Source organism: Vanellus vanellus, assembly GCF_965231255.1.
Source record: "Vanellus vanellus genome assembly, chromosome: 5".
In the NCBI taxonomy this organism is placed as follows: Eukaryota; Metazoa; Chordata; class Aves; order Charadriiformes; family Charadriidae; genus Vanellus; species Vanellus vanellus.
The window spans coordinates 54,482,640-54,499,659 of NC_138910.1; the positions used below are offsets into that span (position 1 = coordinate 54,482,640).

General features: G+C 54.2%; 1 protein-coding gene across 1 annotated transcript; it reads left to right on the forward strand.

Moving 5' to 3' along the window:
- Positions 1 to 15,526: 15,526 nt before the first annotated feature.
- Positions 15,527 to 16,465, forward strand: TMEM121 (transmembrane protein 121; the record flags this gene model as incomplete). Its single annotated transcript, XM_082484158.1, has 1 exon — positions 15,527 to 16,465. One exon carries the CDS (start codon positions 15,527 to 15,529, stop codon positions 16,463 to 16,465), a length of 939 nt encoding a protein of 312 aa, XP_082340284.1.
- Positions 16,466 to 17,020: the final 555 nt, after the last annotated feature.

Sequence of the window (17,020 nt, forward strand, 5' to 3'; positions counted from 1 at the left end):
TTCATGGTGGGAAGGCATTGCAGCTGGTTTTGTGGTGAGCTAAGCCTTTGCCTGGTGCCTGCTGCCCTGCTCCCTTGCACCCTGCCTCGAAGCCCCCTCCGCCGGGGTGAGAGGGGCCAGCCAGGCACCGGGCGAGGACCAGGGGGTGCGAGGACCTCCCCTTCTCAATTGCACATTCCTGCTGCACCCCTCAGACAACAGAAATTTGTGATTTTCTTCCCAACGTTTAGCCTTGTGTGCTCCCACACAGCCCCTCTGGGCTGCCTGTGCCCAGAGAGGAGTGGCTGCATGGGATGCAGGGACATCCCCGCGGGCAGGAGATTGAGCGCGGTGGTGGCTACGAGGCACATGCTGTGGCAGATGTTGGCTACCTGATTACCCAGGAATTAACTACTGAGAGCGGGAGACGGCTCGTTTTGTGCAAATACGTAAACACAGGGAAGTGCTGTTGTGATGCACGGGGCTGCGGAGCAGACAAGCACCCCTGGAGTTGTGGTGGTGGAGGGTCCCCCCAGTTCCCCTGTGCTGGGAGGTGGGCTGCCAGGAATCCTAATGAGAAACAGTTGCCTGACGAGGAGAATCAGGCAGGAAGGGGGGCTGCGGCTGTGGGGGACCCTGTGGGAGGGTGGTGGTGCACCCAGCTGGAGGGTGGCAAAGGGTAAGGCTGAGCAAGGGTGGGAGGGGGAAAACGGTGGGGCAAAAATCAGTGCAAAGTGTTCACGTGGTGCTTAGGGGAGGTCAGGAGGGCCTCCAGAAGCAAGTTGCAGAATGCAAATTAAAATAAAAGCTGATTGCAAGTGCAGCCACACCAATTCCCCAGTCTCCCCCATTCTCACTGCTTTCTTAGCAGGTTTTCATCATCTCCCGTTTTGTACAGGAGGGATGCCTGTTGCTCTACAAACACCCATTTTCCCATGCCTCTTACAGTTGAAAATTCAGTGAGAACTACTGGCCAGAAAGACATTTACTATATTTCACATGTATTCTCTGAAAAACTGGGAAACGTCTGATCCATTTCGCACTTTATTGCCACTTCCCCAGGGATGAGCTTCCCTCCCACTGGGGAAAAAGGGGCAAAGGTGAGTGATGGCTCTGTGGCCATTAGTGGATAGAAGGAGGTTTTATTGCTCTTTCCTTTGTCTGACAAACTTGGGAATGGGGTTCGAATCCTCTTCTCCTGGAACTGTGTTTTCGAGCAAAGCACACAATGTGGTGTTTATCTTCTTTATTGTTTGTGAAAAGTCCAAAGAGTTTGCTACTTTAATCTAAAGTTAGCCGCAGAGGGGAGGGGAGGAGGAGGAGAAGGGTAAAATAACTCCAGAGAGAGAAAGGACATATTTCTGGCACTGAACAAAGCATCTCAGGTTGATTCCTAACCATTCTTCGCAGTTTTTTATTTTGCTCACAAACCCAAGTGAAAATAATTAAATGGCAGTCAAACAGAAATAATTTATATTGGGTTTTCAGCCTGTCCGCTGGAGCAAAACTAACTTGTCATTCAGACACCCCTAACAGAGACGTGGTCCCCGAGGAGGAGAGCTGCTCTCCCTGCCCTACCCTGGGGATGCTCTGCATCCCACCCACGCTCCCAGCCTCCATCCTCCCCGGCGAGGCACCACGCTCTGCAGCTGCCACAATTTTCGGGTGCTTTGGGAATGCCTAGCATGGGGAGAGCCACACGACCGGGCATGGCAAGCCTGGAAGTGATGCATGACGGTAACTCATGGCTGTGACCTCCTGAGGTCAATGTTGTGATGTGGAGCCGCTTAATGTAGTCACCACAATGGACTGATGCGCTTGTTCCTGCATCCCACGTGCAAGACGTGGCATTAGCCGCTGTGCGTTTGCTTGGCTGTGATCAGCAGCAGGAGAGCTTTCCGTACGCATTTTGATTTAAAACGTGAAAAAAGAGAATGAAAAATTAGTCCATTCTGAGCACAGTTAGAAAGAAACGACTTCAAAAGTTGACAATTTGGGGCAAGTCTCTTTTCTTAAAAGATGTTTCTAAATTAGCCATTTTGGGTCAGTCTCCATCTCTCATCCTCTGCGTATCCCTTGTCCCGCCCATTTCACAGGGGTGAGAAAAACAGTTAGCAGTTCCCCACTTCCAAATAACATCTTTCAGCAGCCAGCTAAGCTGAAAAACGGATTAGCTTTGCCTTACAGCTCTGTACACAACAATTTCAGGCTCGCACAGGAGTTGCGTAGCGTTTCCAAGCAAAACATTTCCTGTGAAGCCCCTTCTGGGGATACCAGGAGATAGAAACGAGACTCTGGGGGAGCAGCATGCTGGAGCTCTGAGAGCAGAGAACACCGGGTGGGTGGGATATCTGCTGTCGTAGACAAAGGCAGCACCCAACTTGGGCAGGACACGCTTACCTGTCATCAGGAATGAGGAGGTCAGGAGTCATCCCGGAGCCTGGCAGGGACCCTGGTGTTGGCAGCCTGGCTTCAGGGCTGAGGAGGTGGGGAGAGACCTTGGGCGAGCATCTCCTCCATCCCCAGGCACCTGCAGTCGTGGGGACAGGGGTGTCAGAAGGGACTGATGACATATCCTAGCCCACGGCCAGCTGGCCCATGGGAGAGCACTGACACCCTCAGATGAGGGTTATTTAAGCCCTGGCAATGCGTAAGGGCAAGGCAGGCGCTGCCCGCGGGGATGCTGCGTCCGAGTGCTTCAGCCTGCTTTCTTCCCGTGTCCAAGCACAGGCTTTTAAGCCTGCGAGCCTCTCCTTCTCCAGGGGACCTGACCCGGCCACATCCCTCCTGGCAGGAGCTAAATTGCTCTTTTTACGGTAGCAATTAACTCCCATCGCCTGCTCTGGTAGCACTGTCCCATGCATGGTGCAGTGCAAGCCCCATGGATATGCTGGCTGGGAGGCAACCTCCACCGCTGGGCAAACGAGGGACTCAGCCCGGGGGCGTTTAATGCCAGCGCAGATGTCGGCAGCACAGGCCACACGAACTCAGCAAGTCGTTTTGTGGCCAAAGCACATTCATCGCGTACCCTCTCCCCTCCTTCCCTCCCTCCGCAGAGATGCCCGAATAGCAAGAGGCTGCTTTTGAGGTTGGAAGTCAGGTTTAGAATTTTAATGATATCCTGTATCCCACAGCCTTTCATTTGGGGAGAAACCGTTCTAAATGACCCATTTTTCTTAGTATAATGATAATCATTACCAAGAAGAAAATGAGCACTGAAGCTGGGGACAAATGCAGGCACAGGGTAGATGGGGTGGCTGATTCTGACTGGCAAAACGTTACACGGAGAAATAAACCTCTTGTACTTAGAAGGAATGTAAAGATGTCTTTAAACATGCATGTAAATTTGTAACAAATAAGTCACCGTGCCTCGAAACGGGAAGCAAGAGAGAGCAGCCATAAATATTTTATCTCCTTGGCAAGGAGCTCCAGCACGGCAAATTGTCACATCCTCCTGGGGGAGAGGACGCCTGCCTGCGCTGTCGGACGGGGAAGCCGCAGCATCTCCTGATTTCTGCGCAGCCTCTGCACCGAGCGCCCTCCTTGCCTGGAACCTGGCAGCCAGGACCCCGGGGAGTTTCGGCACCGCCGGGGTTGGGGCTCCAGCTCCTGCCTCTGCCCGCTCGCCCTCCCCAGCTCACACCTCTCTATGGGCCAGCATCACACGTGGGTCCTTCCGAGCACAGATCCTCAACAAGGATTGATGACTTGGATTATTTTTATTTTCTTTTTTTTTTAATGAAGGTTGTGTTTGGTTTGTTTTTTTTTTCCGGGGGAAAGAATTTCATTAGCAAAGAAAGCCTGAAAAAGCAACAGCTCATGCAAACTCATGCAAAGCACCAGTATAGGTTAGGGGTGGACCTGCTGGGAAGTAGCTCTGAGGAGAAGGATCTGGGGGTCGTGGTAGACAGTAAATTATCCATGACCCAGCAATGTGCCCTTGTTGCCAAAAAGGCCAATGTAATCCTGGGCTGCATAGGGAAGAGTGTGGCCAGTAGGTCGAAGGAGGTCATTCTCCCCCTCTGCTCTTCACTGGTGAGGCCGCAACTGGAATACTGTGTCCAGTTTTGGGCTCCCCAGTTCAAGAGGGACAGGGAACTGCTGGAGCGAGTCCAGCGAAGGGCAACCAAGATGATGAAGGGATTGGAGCATCTCACTTATGAGGAAAGGCTGAGAGAGCTGGGACTCTTTAGCCTGGAGAAGAGAAGGCTGAGGGGAGACCTTATCATGGCGTACAAGTATCTAAAGGGTGGGTTGAAGGAGGATGGAGCCAGGCTCTTTTCAATGGTTCCCAGTGACAGGACGAGGGGTAATGGGCACAAGTTAGAACACAGGAAGTTCTGTTCAAATACACGGAAACACTTCTTTACGGTGAGGGTGACCGAGCACTGGCACAGGCTGCCCAGGGAGGCTGTGGAGTCCCCTTCTCTGGAGATTTTCAAGACCCGCCTGGATGCAGTCCTGAGTAATGTGCTCTAGGCAATCCTGCTTTGGCAGGGGAGTTGGACTAGATGATCTCTAGAGGTCCCTTCCAACTCTGAAACTCTGTAAAACGAACAGCTCAATCCAAACAAACCCCGGCCCAAACAAGCAGCACATACCTCCTGCATGATGAGGTGCTGCCTAACCCGCAGCTCACACCCCTGCAGGGGCACCACGTGGGTGTTTTGGCTGGGACACTCATGGTTGGAGCTAGACGAGGCGTATGGAAGTGTCCCCGACTGGCTGATGCTGCAGGATGGATGCAAAGTAGAGGGTACCAGAGATCCTGACTGAGATATACAGGTTATTACTTCAAATTCCCTGGCACATGCATGTCCCTGCCACCCTGACCCCTTCCCGGCTGCGTGCCGGCTGGTGCCCGTGCAAGGGGCTGTGGCACTTCCCAGTACCTCTCAGGTCTGGCTCCTGGGTGGCTTGGAGCGATGAAGTATCGCTGTGTAGCTGCCTGGGAGGCAGGTGGAGGACCTCTGGGAGCGCAGCACTGTGGAAACCCAAATCCTTCCCACTGGGAGCTGTGCAGTAGGTCATTAGCAGTATGTGACACAGCATGGGTGATCCTCCTTGAGAAGATGACGAGACCAGAAGCCCTCATCAAACATCTGGGAGCTCAGAAGAGTGTGAATCAGTCTGTCTGAGCCACGCATCGTCTACCTGGGTGCTCATGATCACAGGAGCAGACATTGCCTCCCTCGAAGGAGACAAAGTCTCCAAAGATCAGGTCAGGACATTTGCAGCCCTGGCTCTGTGACCCTCCCAAATTCTCCTGGAATGTGAGCCTGCAACCACCGGGGCCATGGACCAGAAAATGCTCCATGGAGCAGAGCCACTTTCCTGCCCCCGTGCTTCCAGGTGCTGGAACAAATCTGGGGAGCTAGGCTCGGTCATGGCTCTCCATGTGACCGTGGAAGTCCTTTGCCTTTAGAGCAGGATTCAAAGCCCAGCTCCTTGCTGGAGATGGCATTAGGCTGAACACGCTGCAGATTGCTGAGTGCTGCATGAGGGTATAAACAGGAGGTGCTGTGGAGAGCTGTCCTCAAGATGAAATAGAAGGCACCTCATTTAGCGCCCAGACTTCAGTCTAGAAGTCGTCAGCTGCTTCTGACCATGGTGTTCGAGCATCTAAATAATTCAATTACGTGTGACCTAAGGAAAACCTATAAACATATAATTGATTGGGAGAGCGAGTTCTGATCCCAGGTAATTGCTCTCTTCTGGAGTAGCCTGTAGCATCCCCTTGGCGTGGCTCATATGCCAAGGATGTAGCTGGTTAGGTCTGTGAGTGATATAAGAAGTCTGGTCTCTGGATGCCGGAATTGAATTAGACACCAGCAAGACAGATTTTATTAGATGTATTAGATGGCTGGTAGAAGGAAGGCTGGAAACGAGAGGAAGAAAAATGTCTCCCTGGCGACCTCCGGGCTGGTATTATTTTTCTTGCACTGCGTTGAGATGGGTGTGATGTTTATCTCCCAAGCAATGTCAGAACAGCAGATGCCACTGTTGCCCCCACCCCAGAGGCTGGGACATGCACAGCATGGGGACAGTCACACTGAGCTTGGTGTCTATGTGGAGGGCCAGCCACATCTACCTGCTGTCCTCCTGAGCCGAGCAAGCATCATGACCCACCAGCATACTGTCCTGCAGAGCGACTGTTCCAGAAAGATCTAGCGGTGGTATGGACTTAAGTGATGGAGAACAAGTGTAGAGCACAATCTGCTGAGGTCCGTCTCCAGCTCTGCGGCACCACTAACCCCCTACCATGAGTCAACCCTGATTTAAGACCAGACAAGTTAATAGCTGTCTGCTGGAGGATGTGCCACTGGGAATTTTTGTCCTGCTAAGATTTCATGACAACCGGCGGTGAGCTATTGCCATGAATAATTAACATTGGAGCAGCGTTGCCAAAAGAAATTCACCAAATGTGTGGGAAGGCAAAGGTCCCTCAATTTTGCAAATCACCAACCAGTGCTCTCTTGCTTGCTGTCCCTGCATTGCTGAGGTTTGAGGTGAGCTTTGCTGCGCTTGAACTCAGCAAAGACATGATGCTCATGGTAAAGCTTTTGCTGGGGTACATCCGTGCCTGCCATGATCCCTGCTCACAAGTCACCAGGGAGCGAAAATAGCTGAGGTGTCTTCTTGCCTCATGGTTAACTGGCTTCAGCTGCAAATGCAACAGGCTGAGCAGCTTCACGCCTGTTCCTCTGGAGAGCCTGTCACCCTGTGCAGGGCAGATGGCTGCCTTAGACCTGGGTGAGCAGCAGCACGCCAAGCGTCACCAGAGGATGAGACCTGTTGTCACAGGAGAGGTCTCAGGAAGGCCTCTGAGGAGTAGGTGGGGAATAAACCCTGTGGGAACCAGTCAGGCATTGTCAGCAACTCCATCTCAAGGTGGTTTGGGAGAACAGACAGCAGCAAAATTACCCAGGGATTAACTGAATCCTCCACCTCTTGCCACTGGTTCACACAGCAGCTGAATCCTGGCATCACAGGAGGGGGAGAGGTCCCCAGTGAGGTTTGGAGAGGGCATCACATGCAGCCTGGGTGCGCGGCAGAGAAGAGGGCAGCTTTGCCAGGCTCAGCGGGAGCCGGAAGACACGATCTCCTTTTATCACCATCGCTGGGCTCTGCTCCTCCATTCCACCAGAGTGGCCAGCAGCTGCCTTGTGTTAATTAACAATAGAACAATCAGTCTTAATCAAAGGCCAGACTGATGGCAGCAGCAGCAGACTGCCCATCTCATCCCACCTCCGCTAACCCTGTGCTCAGGGCAGAGAGGGAATAACAGGAGCATAATTGTTTCTCTCCGATTGCTGCCAGGCTGCAACGTGCCACCACGGCCTGGCAGCAGGGACGAGCCCGAGGGAGCTCCCAGGGTGGGCAGAGATACCCCCTTGCTTTGTCCAGGAGTTGTCTCTCAAGGCTGGTGGGTGAGCTGGTCGCCCTCCAGAGGCGCTTCCCCATCTACATGATGCTGAAGCGAATTCCTCTCCTTGAGCACCCGGGTCCTCTGCTCGCTTGGAGAGACAAGGGGGAAGCTTTCTCATGGCAGCAGGACACACACAGTCGTTCTTGCTGTCCTTCTACCCTTAGCACAGAGCTTCCCATGGGAGCTGGCACAGCACCTCCCAAAAGCCGTCAAGTCCAGAAAGTGTTCGATACCTTCAGCGTCAAATAGCAGGGGTCTCCAGAGCTGCAGTTTGAGAGTCAGCCCCCTCTGCCCTCCCAGCTCTTCCCTTTTGAGCTTGCCCTGGTTTATATGCATCAGGCAGTTGCTGCCCACAACCTTTCCTTGCATCGTGTGGGTGAGGGACAAGGTAGGAAGATAGGTTCCTCACCTACTGCCTTTAGTCTGGCCTCAGGTCAGAGAAACCAGCAGTTGCCTCCCTGCCCATGTCTCTAGAAGAGGAAAGCCTGCGAGCCAGCCCCTCATCCCTTCAGCCATCTTCTGCAAAACCATCCCTGTCTAAACACTGCCTCGTGTAGGTCGGAGATGCCTGCAGAGCTCGCACTCATCTTCCCTGGGAGGTTTCTGGAGTTCTTCCCCAAAGCCCAGAGCTCCCAGCAGCCCTGCCCCCTGCAAGCACGCTTCTAGCAGCAGGGAAACTCCCAGCACTCTCCTATTTATAGCTTCACACACCACCTTCCATTTTCTGTTAATTAGCTCACTCCCTCTCAATCACACCCAGATGAGACAAGGGGCTGCCAGAGCCGCTTGGCTTTCAGGCACCTGATGCTGCCAGAGCAGTGCTGAAAGCACGCCGGTGCGTTGGGTGAGGGTGCTGGGAGCACCGGTCCCAGGAAAATTTATGATTTGTGCCTCCCTGCCAGCACCCAGGAGAAGGAGGACAAGGATGAGCAAGAGCCAGGGAGCTTTTCCATCCTCCGTCGATGAGGGTTTACAGCCGGCAGTGGGGAAAGCATCCGTGTGAGGACTGTGTGCTGGCTCCACATTTTCCTTTCCCCTAATTCTGACAGTGCGAGGTTATTTGAGGACCTGGCGGTGATTCACACGCAAAAGTACAGCCTCAAGCTACCCAAATCAGATCCAAGTTTTATGCTCCTGGCCCGGCTTGGTCCTGGTGTTTGCATTTATGCCTATTTGTAGCGCAGAGAAAATCACATCTCAGGGCTTTACTTGCAGGTGAAACTTGGTGACCGGTTGGCTTAGGCCTATCTGTCCAGGAAGGTACCAGCACAGGTCAAAGTTGGTGGTGTTTTGCTGTATTTTAGTTTGACGACTTGTGCAAATGCGAGTGGCTGGTGCGCTGTCAACCCTGTGGTGGTTGGGGGAGGAGAGCTCCCATGCATCGAGTGCCTGGTCACCTGCATGACATGCTTCTCCCCCAGCACAAGGATGGCATGGCCCCTTCAGCCAAAAGCAAAATATTTTCCCAGGCAGGGGATGGGTCCTGCTTGGGGAACTGGAACTGTCACCAGTGACCTGGCTAGGGGACCAGCAAGCGTGTTGGTTCCATCTACTGATGGCACGCTGTGAGGTGGGCTGGGAGTGTGCTGGAGGAAACGCTTAGAATCCAACAGCATCTTGAAGAAGTGGAGAAACGGTCTGGAAAAACAATAACATAAAAAGACAGGCAAGAGTATTCCTGGGTGGTATTCCCCTGGCAGGGGCAGGTTGTATCATGGCTGGGAAGAGCCAATGCCGGGCACAGTGTTTGCAGGAGCACCAGCACGGGAGGGGAACTGGGAGGACAGTGGGACAGGGAAGATGCCGATGGGAGAGGAGCAGGTCCCTACGGGTGAGGCAGGCTCAGAGGGACCCCTGAGGCAGCTGAGAGAGCAAAAGCCGCAGGACCAGTGGGGAAAGCTCTGCTGAGGGGTGAGCAGAGGGTGCAGGGAGACTGCAGTAGGGAGAACGGGATGGGGACACCTCTGTGGGCAGGACCTGCATGCCAGGGGCACCGAGCTCCGCGTGCATCTCCTGCAGTGGCAAACGCACACGCAACCAGATGTTTGCCAAACACACCCCCTGTGTCGCATGCCCAAACCAAGAAACCATGGGGGATTTTGACACTTAAATCTGGGGTTTGGTCCAGATCAGAATGAAATCTTGACAATCCACCCGACTTGAAAACACCAAGCAATTCCTCTACAGAAAGAGCACGTTTTTTTTTTTTTTTTTCTGGGAAAATGGTAAATTGTTTTGGTAGTGTCAAAACATACTAGTATAATTTCACGTTTTATGTACAAGTCAAAATGAATCATTTACCTTCTCTAAACACTATGTTTAAACACCCAAAATATCTGAAAAGCCTTTTTTTTTTTTTTTGACACAACTGTCAGATATCATCAAACTCAGCATGTTTGTGAATGGGTAGATGTTCCCGGCAGCTCCAGCCGCCTGCATCGGTGGGAGAGCCCTGGCCAGGATGGCTACAGGGGGACTGGGCTGCCAACACAAAAGTCCATCCATCCCGCGCAGGGCTCTGCTTTGGGCAAGCAGCAGTTCCCATCCCGTCACAATAATTATATGATCGAGAGGGTGGGTTTATTTTTTTCCTATTCAGGCAACAGGTCTGATACTTTCCGCTTGGGTTTCTTTTCGGGAAAGAGGGGAGAAATGAACCCCCCGAGGGAAATGAGGGGTTTGCAGCACAAGAGCGCAGTGGATGCCCTCACTGGTACAAACAGGAGCTGGTTTCGGCTGCCAGCCCTGCTGCACTGTTTATTTTGGGCAGGTTCTGGGAACAGTTTGCAGCTCTTTCCCTGTTTCTCGATGTGCCTACACGGTAAATTATCTGTAATCATTAGCAAGTGGGCTGTTTCCTCCTTCAGACACAATTAGTGGGCAGGGTCCGGAAAAATCTTCCTCAATCTCATTTCCTTCACAGGATGCACTTGAGATGCCAGTACTGCTTCAGAGGAGGCAGGGCACAGCCGCTGCCCAGAAAAAATCTTCCCCATTCCCCGGGGTACGAGCATCCCCACCTCTCTCAGTCCCCAGGGACTGCCCTGGGAGCCAGGGAGGGGGACACGGGTGGAATCCCAGCGCGTAGTTCAGCGAGGCTGAACGAGACACCCACCGGCACCGATTTTCAGCAAGGTGAGGCAGGAAAATGCAGTGGCACCGGGGACGACATGATTTATAGTTCCTCAGTCAGAGGAGAGTTTGCTCTCCCTGTAAACCCCATCCTTGCCGTGGTGCGCGGAGCTCGCACATAATTTAGTGGGTGAGAAAAAGCGTAAGCAATTAGCAGCCGCTTCCCAGCCCTGACCTCTGCCGAGAGCAGGTCGCTCGGCTGTTATTCGGTTGCTCCCCAAAGCACAGCCGGCTGCTGGTGAGCCATGCCATCGCCCAGGCGGCTCTGCCGCAGCCGACTTTCGCTCCCAGCAAAAGGTGGCCGTGTCCATCGCCCCGTCCTGCCCCACGCTGGGGACAGTGCCGTGACACAGGGCATGGTGGGGTGGGCACTGCCAGCCAGGGAAGGGGCTTTGTGGAGCAGCAGCTCTTCAAAGAGGGCTGAAGGACTCAGTGAAGGGGACCTTTGGATTTACACCCAGGAAAGCTGGAATAAATCAAAGCAATTAAAGTGCAAATGGAGCTTTAAGCAATGCGGCATCCTGACTACCTGGGAAGCGCGTTGTGTATACTTTTGCCTGGCTCGCTCCCTCTTTTGTTTATAGACAGAATTCGAATCACTTAAATAATTTAAACTAATTTGCCAGGTAGAGCCGGAGTTTGGGAAGGGCCGGCTGGCATTAATGAGGCTGTGTTTTGCCAGTGGCTCCACTAACCCTCCAGGCTTGCCTGTGGCCGCTTGCTCCCTGAACCTGGGAGATGCGGTTTGTACGGGTGCACGGGGGGTGCCGGCGGCTCCCTGCACACACACGGCCCTCGGATGCGGTGCCTGGTGCCATGCCAGGTGATGCTGGCCACGAGCGGCAAGCAGAGGCGGGAGAGGAAGGATGCGGGAGGGCACTGGTGACGGGCGGCTGCAGGTTGCAGACGCGGGTAATGGCAGAGCTAGCGGTAATTAATCACACCGCAATGAGCCACCGGCGTCGCGGTGGAAAGCACAGTTTAATTTTCTTCCAAACCGCCTGGTGTAGCAAGGCTGTGACCGCACGTCCTCGGGTAACCACAGGTTCTTTATAGCAGCCGGGAGGGCTGGGACAAACAGGTACAAGACCAAGAAATAACTCCACAGCCAGCGCAGAGGCACCGGAGCAATAAGGGCAGCGGCTGGCTGCACCTCTGCTCTGGTTTTCCTTTGGCGCCAGAGGAAGCAGGGCAGGGATGAGAGCGCAAACCTTGCACTTCAGTTGGGTTTGGACCCACCTGCAAGACCCCTGAGCCTCTCCAGGAAATCACAGTCCCTCCACATTCGCGCCGCAGCCTCTCCTTGCCCTGCAGGGATGCTGGGAAAGGGCAGGCTGGGCTGGGAAATGGGGCGTCCCCCAAGCAAGCCCCAGAGGTGGAGAGGGGACATGGTGCTGCTGCATGTCCCTGTGCCGTGCTTCCAGTCCTCACTGGAGCTGGACACTGCCCTTGGGCTGTGTTTTACCACCTGATCACGAGCTGCTGTGGGCGTTATCGAGTGCGCTTGCTCGCTCCGATGCAAGCGATGGAGCTGTTTGTGTAGGGTAGTCGTAGAGGAGAATATGCGATTACGGATTGAATTTTGTCCCGGTAAGGAATCCCGTAGTTGCCAAGACTGAGGCATCACTCCAATACCTGCTCACGGGAGCCCTGGCACCGAGCGGGATGGAAAGGCTGCTAGATCCCTTCCCGTAGGAAGCCACCAGCCTGGCTGGCTGGCATCTGTAACGCTGTGAGCTCGTTACGGTCAGGTGAGCTGCCTTTTATTTACAAGAATTCCTGCAGAAAGAAAAATTTTGTGAAACCTTGTCTAAACAAATATTTGCCTCAGATATGCTCTTGTGGCTATCAGATGTGCTCATTTTCTTGTGTATCCAGCACGTTTCTCAAGCGGTTTCGGAATGTACTGTCCAACGCAGTCATTAAAAAATGATGAATCCGGATTTCCCAGAGTAATGGTTGTTTAAAAACTACCTGATTTTTTTGATAGTCCTCCAAGGAGAGCTTTACATCCCTTCTTCTTGATAGGATGGTCACACATCAGTCTAACTGCCAAGCTCTGCTCCACAGAGCAGAGACCTCTGTATTTCCATGTAGCACCAGGGCTGCAAGAGGTGGGGAAAATACCAGCTATTGCACAGCTGGAAAATAAGAAGAAGAGCTCGCACTGCAGCAAATACATGGAAACTATTTGCAAAAGGCAGGAGAGGTGCTTGCCCTGGGTAATACCAGATTTAACCTGAGAGAAAAGCAGCACTCGAACGCTGTGATTCAGCTCAGCCCCGCAATCCCCTTCCTCTGCTCCGAAAGGTCACCGCAGCAAATGAACATGTTTATCAAACCCATCCCAAGCTGCCACAAAATCGTTTGGGGGCAGACGGGAGGGAAGAATCCACCGTTTGAGCGTTTTTGGTGTTTTTTTTTTTTTTCTTTTTTGTTCTGAAAACGATCTGCTCGGCACCGGTGGTGAAAGACTTGTTCGCTGCTGTTGTAAACACCGTGAATGCATATCCTCCGGTGCCCTGGGTATTCGTGGGGAGGCAGCGCAGGGTTTTTCTCTGTGCTTTCGCGTAGGCGTGAGGATGGCTCGGGCTGAGAGCGTGTGCCTTCCTCCCTCTTCCACACGTGTAACGCACAGGGGCAGAGGGGCATGATTTACCAGCAAGCTGCTTCCTAACCTTAACGTGCTGTGGTGCACCCACTGCCCTTTAAATAACCGCTGTCTTTTGAAGGCATAAATACTTAAGAGGGGGGGAGAAAAAAACCCACCATTCTGTCCTGAAAGACCTAATTTATCTGGAATTATCCATCCTTGGCTATAAATCCCCTGTAAAACTTGGCACGATTTTAAAAGCAGTTACAGCAATGACTGTATATTTTTATCTGAAACCTCAGGAAAGAACAAATTGAAGTGCTAAACGGCAGCTACAAGGCATCGCGGAGAGCCGCGCTGGTGAGAGCAGGGCTGCGGCGAATGCCTTGCCTGGGAAGCACCGTTTAGGGTTACTCATGAATCCCCCTGGGCTCTTTGGCTTCTTTTCGAGCAATTAATTCAGAAATTATTTTAACGTGCCAGTTTTCTCCACCTCTGCCTCTCTCCCTACAAGATGAGAGCCCAAGTTTGTGCGTGTGCTTGTTAAACCAGACGGTGGAGAGCAGAAGCAGTGCCACCGAGTCCTGGGTGGTCTTTGGCACCGAGTCCCTCCGACAGCTCCTGGGGCTCTCCCCGGGTCCTGGTCCTCCTCCTGCAAGCAAGGATGTCCCCCGGCCCCAAGGGGTGGGCAGCCAAACTGTATGCTTGTGCGGGGTTCAGCTCAGCACCTTCACGAGCACTCCAAATCCAGGTCTAGGTTCAACCTGACCCCAGCGAGCTGGGTTAGGAGCGCTCCCCGCCCCCCAGCAGCCTGGCTGCGTCACCCAGGCGAGGTTATCTCCAGGGTGGTCATTTCCACCAGAGCTTGCGCAGACACATTGTGCTGAGGGCTGGCAGAGCACGGGTTGCGTGAGAGATGGGGATCTGTGGGCAGACATGACCACAGTGGCCAGTGTCCACAGGATGAGATGGGGTGATCTGTAGGGGGGGGTGTCTGTGGGGTCAAGCTCTTTCCTCCCAGGGAGCTGCTACGCACGGAGGGCTGTCACATGGCATGGGGTGGGCATATCTGACTGTGGTCGTTATGTAGCTCCTCCACTCTGTGTAAGCAGTTTGATAGTACTCTTGAGTGCATTGGGACCTGTTCACTTCCCAGGAGTGCAGTCCCTGCACAGAACAGATTAAAAAATGAATTACTCAAGCACAGCATGGTGGGAAGGAGCTGTGGCCATGAGCAGCTGAGCCAGGCCAGAAAGCTGCTGGGACTTCGTGCCGCCCCAGGGACAGCTTTGCTACCCCCTCCCCTGCCATGGACACCCCAAGCCCCGTGTGCCAGCCCTAACCTCAGCCCTCCTCCAGGAGGGATGTGCCCCACACCCTGGGAGCTGCTTTACGCTCTCCCCTGCTGCAGCCGTGGGTCTGGCAGACCTGTCTCCACCTGGGTTGTGCTCCTGTTTTCTCTGCAGGAGCACCCAGGGCTTGAGCTTGCTGAGGAGTTTTGGACGGAGAGTGGCTGTGGAAAGGCAACACGTTGTCATTTCCACGCAGGACACCCTAGGCTGCGTTCCTCTTCAATAAAAAGTTGTTCTGCATCACGCCACGCACAGGGCATGGTGGTGGGTGCCCTGACGGTGGTACAGTACCTAGCGGGAGCCCAGCTCATGCTGAAGTGTGGTGGGAGCTGAGGGGCTCTGTCATCCTCGCCGTCCCATGGCTGGCACCTGGAGGGACCCTAATGCTCCTTCTCTACTCTCTTTTCCAGGGATGGAGGGATGCGTGTACAGCTGGGAGCAGCGGGAGCACGGCACACCCCCGTGGGGATAGGTGTGAAGGTGGTTCCCCCTGAGGACACAGCGGGACCGCCCCAGACCCCAGAGGAGTGAGGGGTCTTACTGGGAAGAGGAGAGCTCCCCTTCCTGCCCTGCTGCCCAGGCGCCTACCGCGTTTCCAGAGATCTGTACCAGGATTTGGGGCTCTGAGCCCACAGGTGCATTAGTGCCGTGGGATCGCTGGAAAGCCTGACAACAATGTGGGACCCACCACGGAGGAGGGACACGCCTCCAGGAGGCCCTGCACCTCTTTGAGCCCTGGCTGCTGGTGGCAGAGGGTGCCTGGGGCTGGGCTGCTCAGCCAGCCCAGGTCTGGGGAGAGAGCTGTGGTGCTTGGAGGGCACAGCCAGCGAGGGACGAAGATCTGGGAACAGGGTCTTCAGGGGCAGCGCAAAGCTCCAGGAGAGCAGGGCTGCCAGCTGAGCTCCTGCGGGGACCTCTTCCTGGGATTGGGGGACGGAGCAGCCCCCTTGGTCCCTGGGCTTGCTGCGGATGTCGTCCCGTGCCCTGCTGGTGGGACCGCTCCCCTAGTGCCAGCGCGGAGGGAGGGCCGCTCGTCTCACCATGGTGCTGCCGCCGCCCGACAAGCGCCATGTCTGTCTGACCACCATCGTCATCATGACCAGCATGGCCTTCATGGATGCCTACCTGGTGGAGCAGAACCAGGGGCCCCGCAAGATCGGCGTCTGCATCATCGTGCTGGTGGGGGACATCTGCTTCCTCATCGTGCTGCGCTACGTGGCGGTGTGGGTGGGGGCAGAGGTGAAGACAGCCAAGAGGGGCTATGCCATGATCCTGTGGTTCCTCTACATCTTCGTGCTGGAGATCAAGCTGTATTTCATCTTTCAAAATTACAAAGCGGACAAGAAGAACCTGGAGACGGTGGCCAGGAAAGCCCTGACCCTGCTCCTCTCCATCTGCGTGCCAGGGCTCTACCTGGTGCTGGTGGCCTTGGACAGTATGGAGTACATACGGACCTTTCGGAAGAAAGAGGACCTGCGGGGGCGCCTCTTCTGGGTGGCCCTTGACCTGCTGGATATCTTGGACATCCAGGCCAACCTGTGGGAGCCACACAGGACCGGCCTGCCCATCTGGGCGGAGGGGCTCATGTTCTTCTACTGCTACATACTCCTCCTGATACTGCCTTGCGTGTCCCTCAGTGAGATCAGCATGCAAGGGGAGCACATTGCCCCACAAAAAATGATGCTCTACCCCGTCCTCAGCCTGGTCACCATTAACATTGTCACCATCTTCATCCGGGCCATCAACATGGTCTTGTTCCAGGACAGCAGGGTCTCCACCATCTTTATTGGCAAGAATATCATCGCAATTGCCACCAAGGCGTGCACCTTCCTTGAGTACAAGCGGCAGGTGAAGGAGTTCCCCCAAAACGCCATTGCCCTGGAGCTGCAGCAGAACTCCCTTTCCCACAACCAGACCATCCACAGCGTACAGGGCATCCCCCATGAGCCGTCACCCACCAGTGAAATCCTTGACACATGAGGGATCACCCCCAGCCGAGCGTTGGTTCAGATAGTCCTGTGCCGAGTGGAGGAGGGATGCTGCTATCTTGCTGTGTGGGGCGAGTGCAAGGGACAAATCCCGGCAGCGAGAGCTCTTCTAGGCACAAAACACCAACCGTGTTTTAATTGAGCTATGGAGTGTCCCCTAGACGTCTTCATCTCAGGTATAACCCTAGGAGTCCTCCAGACAAACCAAATGAACTTGCAAAGGACCTGAACCAGCTAACCCCCTCTCTCCCTCCCGTCAACTTCTCCCCTCCCAAGCAAAGACCACTAAGGTTGCAATGTCCCTTTTTACTCCTCGAGCACCGCACCTTTACTCCAAGCCTGGAACGCAGATTTTGTTACCGGAGACCTTTTTATGGAGCGGGGACAGGGGCATAGTTGTACAGGTTGGGGGGGGGAAGGGTGGGACGTTTGAACCAGTAAACCCTGTGATCGTAGATGTCTCTTATCTCCAATGGTTGTGTTTACAGTTTCCTATTTATAAAGGCTCCAGGGGGCTCCCGGGCTGACCCGGGGGCTGGTGTCCTTG